General features: G+C 52.2%; 2 protein-coding genes across 2 annotated transcripts in view; both read left to right on the top strand.

Annotated features, from left to right (window-relative positions):
- Positions 1-2,403, top strand: part of PTSG_06676 (uncharacterized protein) — a 2,573-nt gene extending 170 nt beyond the window's left edge. Inside the window, exons 1-6 of the mRNA XM_004992009.1 lie at positions 1-93; positions 429-545; positions 1,057-1,126; positions 1,343-1,444; positions 1,659-1,771; positions 1,950-2,403. The exon at positions 1-93 is cut by the window's left edge and continues 170 nt beyond it. Of these exons, the coding sequence (XP_004992066.1) occupies positions 1-93; positions 429-545; positions 1,057-1,126; positions 1,343-1,444; positions 1,659-1,771; positions 1,950-2,366 (912 nt within the window). The 3' untranslated portion in view covers positions 2,367-2,403. The remainder of the gene's footprint in view (positions 94-428; positions 546-1,056; positions 1,127-1,342; positions 1,445-1,658; positions 1,772-1,949) is intronic.
- Positions 2,404-2,689: 286 nt separating this feature from the next.
- PTSG_06675 (calcium and integrin-binding protein 2) lies at positions 2,690-4,451 on the top strand. Its single transcript, XM_004992008.1, has 3 exons — positions 2,690-3,012; positions 3,355-3,538; positions 3,811-4,451. The coding sequence occupies exons 1-3, from the start codon at positions 2,860-2,862 to the stop codon at positions 4,029-4,031; spliced, it is 558 nt and encodes a 185-aa protein (XP_004992065.1). The 5' UTR covers positions 2,690-2,859; the 3' UTR covers positions 4,032-4,451.
- The last annotated feature ends 549 nt before the right edge of the window (positions 4,452-5,000 follow it).

Genomic DNA, 5,000 nt, shown 5'->3' with positions numbered 1-5,000 from the left:
CCTTGGATGGCCAAGCCAGTGGCGGCTGGGCAAGGGAAGCTGTCCATCCACACGTCGTTCGATCCCGGCACAGAGAGCTGGGAATTCATCAAGGTGCTCGTTTGTTTGTGCTTGTTCGTGTGTGTATGCTTGTTTGTGTTTGTGTTTGTGCGTGTGTTTGTGTTTGTGTTTGTGTTTGTGTTTGTGTTTGTGTTTGTGTTTGTGTTTGTGTTTGTGTTTGTGTTTGTGTTTGTGTTTGTGCTTGTGTTTGTGCGTGTGTTTGTGCTTGTGTTAGTGCTTGTGTTTGTGTTTGTGCTTGTGTGCGTGTGATTGCGCACGTGCTCGCGTGTGTGTATGTGTTTTCTTGTTTGCATGTGTTCCTTTTTGTTAGGTTTCTGGGAATCACCCACCATGCCTTGTGCCCATTCGTGCCCTATGCCTGATTGCAGGCGGTGAAGCCGCCAGTGGTCAAGTTGCTGGACAACTTCGGGCCTGCCGCACAAATCAAGCAGGTGTCCCCGAGCACACTCATTGTTGGTCGCATCTACCTTCCAAACCAACCACAGGTGTGTGCGTGCGTGCGCGTGCGTGCGCGTGTGTCACCCACCTCCCCAACACGCTGAGTTGCGGCTTTCTCGTTCTGATTGTTGCCCCCGCGCCACACACACACACACACACACATACACACACACACAGACACACACACACACACACACACACACAACACACACACACACACACACACACACACACACACACACACACACAACAACAACAACAACAACACCAAATCATGCACTCTAGTTTCGGCATTGCTGCTGCTACGGGTACATCGGAGTGAATTACATTCGGTCGAAATTAATAGGGGAGCAGATGCTCCAATTCCACCTAACACACACACACACACACACACACACACACACACACACACACACACACACACACACACAACAACACACACACACACACACACACACACACACACACACACACACACACAAACAAACAAACAAACAAACAACCCCTCATCACATCACGCTCCCCGTCCCCAACCGGCTTTCGGTTAACACAACATAGAGTGGGGATCCCACCCAAGCTGCGCAGGCCTGGTTCAATGACCACAAGGGTACAATCACCGCCAATCCAGGTGCGTTCGCTCAAGTTCTTTTGCAACCCATGGATCAACAACGCCACATGTGCACGAGTCCTTTGCAACTTGCCTTCTGCACACTTGCTTCACTCTGTTCACTTGGTTCTCACCCTCATTCTCACACACACACACACACACACACACACACACACACACACACACACACACACACACACACACACACACACACACACACACACATTCGCGGCTCAGCCGTTGACTATTGGGAAGGGTACAACGAACCCGGTGCAGGGACGCTGCAGGACATGCAGTGGATTGGCCAGTTTGAGGCGGCTCGCGTGAAGCTGCTTGCAGGTGAGCCAAAGCACCATTCCAGGTGTGTGTGTGTGTGTGTGTGTGTGCGTGCGTGTTCGTGTGTTGGTGTTAGTGTGTGGGTGTGTGTGTGTGTGTGTGTTTAACATTCACTGTGTATGCGTAGGCAAGACATGTGCCAGTACCCCCTCTAGTTGTGCGGTGAGTTCCATTTCATTCAGGCTGTTGTCTTGTTCATGACTCCTGCTCTTCGTAGGCATTGGAGCCAAGGCCAGCGTTGGCAACTTTGGCACCGGCAGCCCCGATGTGACGCAGGCGGATCACATCAACGCCTTCAACCCAGCCATCGACGCTGCCATTCAGCATAACGTAAGTCAGTGCCTGTCATTTAACCAGCCATGCCATTGCTATTGTCTTCTCCACACATGAATGCACACACACACAACTTCACACACACACATGACTGCACACACACATACACACCTCACATATACACACACACACCAACAATCTCACTCTGCTATACAACCACTTCAACACCACGCAGGGCATCCTTGGGCTGCACGAGTACAACTCGCCAATCTTGGCCAACTGCTTTGACAACAGCACGGGCGAGGGCTGGATGACGGGCCGCTACCGCAAGTACTACCGCCAGTTTCTCATCCCATCAAACCGCACTTTGCCCTTGGTCGTGTCCGAGTTTGGCATCGACAACTCTCCCTGCACGCAGCCGGCCTCCCCCAACTTTGGCGGCTGGCGCAAGTACTGCAGCTGGTGGAGCGCCCACGGCCACGGCTCAGACTGCGCGCAAACATATGTTAACATGATGCTGTGGTACGATGCGCTGCTGCGCCAGGACAGCTACGTCCTTGGCGCCACCATCTACCAGCTGGAGATTCCAGGCTGGCAAGATTACTCCATTGCCGGCAACGTCACGACCCTCCTCACGCAAGTCCTGCGCTGAGGGCAGACATGCACACTGCTGCCGTTTTTCTTCCCCCCCCCTCTGCTGTGCTGCTGTTACTGTTGCACACGTTACATTACTGCATGGCCCTTTGTTATCATCCTTGTTGTTGCTGCGTGCCGCCGCTGTGCTCTCGCCCCTTGCAATGCGAAGTCTTGCTTGTTGTCTTCTTGTCGCAAGCAAGGCTGTTGACCAGACAACCAACAAGCCCAACTGCAAGTAGGGCAAGGCACTGCAAGCAAGCCAAGGCACTGCAAGCAAGAGTGGCTCCACCTTTTGCTTTGCCCCCTTTCGCTGTTGTACTGCATTTTGTGGTGTCGCATTAAAAAGCTCCACTCCTCCCAACAACGCAAACGTCGCTCGTCGTCATTCAAGATCCACCCACCCACCACCATCCATCCTTGATCCAACACCAACACCAACACCAACACCAACACCAACACCAACACCAACACCAACACCAACACCAACACCAACACCAACACCACCCAGGATGGGTTGCTCATCGAGCCAGCTGCTAGACGCAGAGACCCTGGAAGAGTACCAGGATTGCACCTTCTTCACAAAGCGCGAGATCATCCATGTGTTTGAGCGGTATCGGCAGCTTGGCGGCAAATCGCTGGAGGACTCCCTTGCCATGAACCAGGTGTGTGTGTGTGTTGTGTGTTGTGTGTTGTGCTGTGCTGTGTATGCGTTTGGTGTCTTATGTATGTGTGTATGTGTGTATGTGTATGTTGTCTTGTGCGTTTGCGTTTGATGTCTTGTGTATGTGTATATGTTGCTTGTCTTGTGTTTATCGTCTTGTGTATGTGTTTGTGTTTATGTGTTGTGTGTTGAGTGCGTTGTGTGTGTGCTCGTTCGTGCGTTGTGCGTGTATGTCAAAGCCATTATGTCAATCTGTGCCTGTTGCTCACTCCCCGACGCAAACAATACCCTCCCCCCAACGACAACCGCCATCGTTTCCCCTGTTGCGTGCTTGCTCTTATAGGTCCTGGACTTGGTGGAGTTGAAGGAGAACCCGTTCAAGGAACGCATATGTCTTGTGTTTTCACAGTTTACAGACGGGGAAAAGAAAGGGCACATCTCCTTTGAGGATTTCCTGGACATGATGTCCGTCTTCAGTGAGGGCGCGACCCGCGACGTCAAGGCCTCATACGCGTTCCGCATCTACGGTGCGTCGGAGAGGGGTGGGGTTCGGGGCGTGGGACTGATGGCTGGTGCGGGTTCCAGTGCTTGCTCTGTTTGCAACACATGCTTTAAGTGAGGAAAGCGGTGGGTGTGGTGCTGTACAGCCTTCAAAAGCACGCCCGCCAACCTTCCTTGCTCCTCGCCTGTCTTCCCCATCCATCCAACCAACCAACCAACCAACCATCCATCCATCCATTGGTTCACTGCGTTTCCCACCCACACCTTGATTGTGTCGTCGCGTCATGCCCACGAGCAGACTTTGACGGGGATGGGTATCTCGACAAGAAGGACCTCATGGACACCATCGAGTGCCTGTGCGGCAAGGACGGCCTGAGCGAATACGAGCGCGAGCTTGTTGCCGACAAGATTCTGGAGGAGGCAGACCTCGACGGCGACCACCGTCTCTCCTATGTTGAGTTTGAACACGTCATTTCCCGCGCACCCGACTTTGTCAACACCTTCCGCATCCGTATCTGAGCCGCACGACAGGAGAGATGGGGAGGGCGGAGTGCGTGTGTTTATATGTGTATGTGTGTGTCTGTTCGTGTGCGTGTGTGTGTATTTCTGTTCGTGTGTGTGTTACGTGTGTGTGTGCTTGTGTGTGTGTGTGTTACGTGTGTGTGCGTGTGTATTTCTGTTCGTGCGTGTGTGTGTGCGTGTCATCATTGGTGTTTGTCATTCAGACCCGCTTGTTGCTTGCGTTGCTACGTGACATTCAGCAGTCCCTCACATGCGTTTGTTTTGGAGTGCATTGATTGTATGTGTGCACTGATGTTGTTTGGTCTACCAGCACGTGCGTGTATGTGCATGTGTGTCAACTCCTGTGTTCCTGCCCGTTGATTGACTGGTGTTGGTTGATTACTGCTTTCTTGTCCATAAACCAACGCAGGGTCACAATGTTGCAATGTCATGCCACTCGCGGTTCATCTGTGAGATCGGCAACAGTCGACTACCGTCAGTTATTTGCAGCTGAAGGAAGACAAGCAAGAAGGGAGGAGGAAGAGGAAGAGAGAGGGGGGGGGGATGAATGGGAAACAGTGCAAAGTCAGCACGTTATGTTACGCAGTCACATTCTGATACACAGACACATTCAGATACACAGACACACTCGCGCACACATAGACACACACGCACGCACAGAATAAACATACATACGCACACAGCCACACGCACACAGCCACACACACACACACACACACACACACACACACACACACACACAGACACAACACACACACACACACACACAGACACAGACGCAGACACACACACACACACACACACACGCACACACACACACACACACACTCACGCACACTGACACTCACACATATACGCACAGAGTCATACACGCATCGCACACATTCACTGAGAAGGGGGGTAGTTGATTGAGGCGGAATGGTTAGCGCGTCCAACAAGTCAGGTACTAGGAGAACCATTTTTCTT

The sequence above is a fragment of the Salpingoeca rosetta genome (genome assembly GCF_000188695.1).
Source record: "Salpingoeca rosetta unplaced genomic scaffold supercont1.18, whole genome shotgun sequence".
Classification (NCBI taxonomy): Eukaryota; class Choanoflagellata; order Craspedida; family Salpingoecidae; genus Salpingoeca; species Salpingoeca rosetta.
Note: the sequence above shows the minus strand (reverse complement) of the source record. Positions and strands in the feature narration are given on the sequence as shown.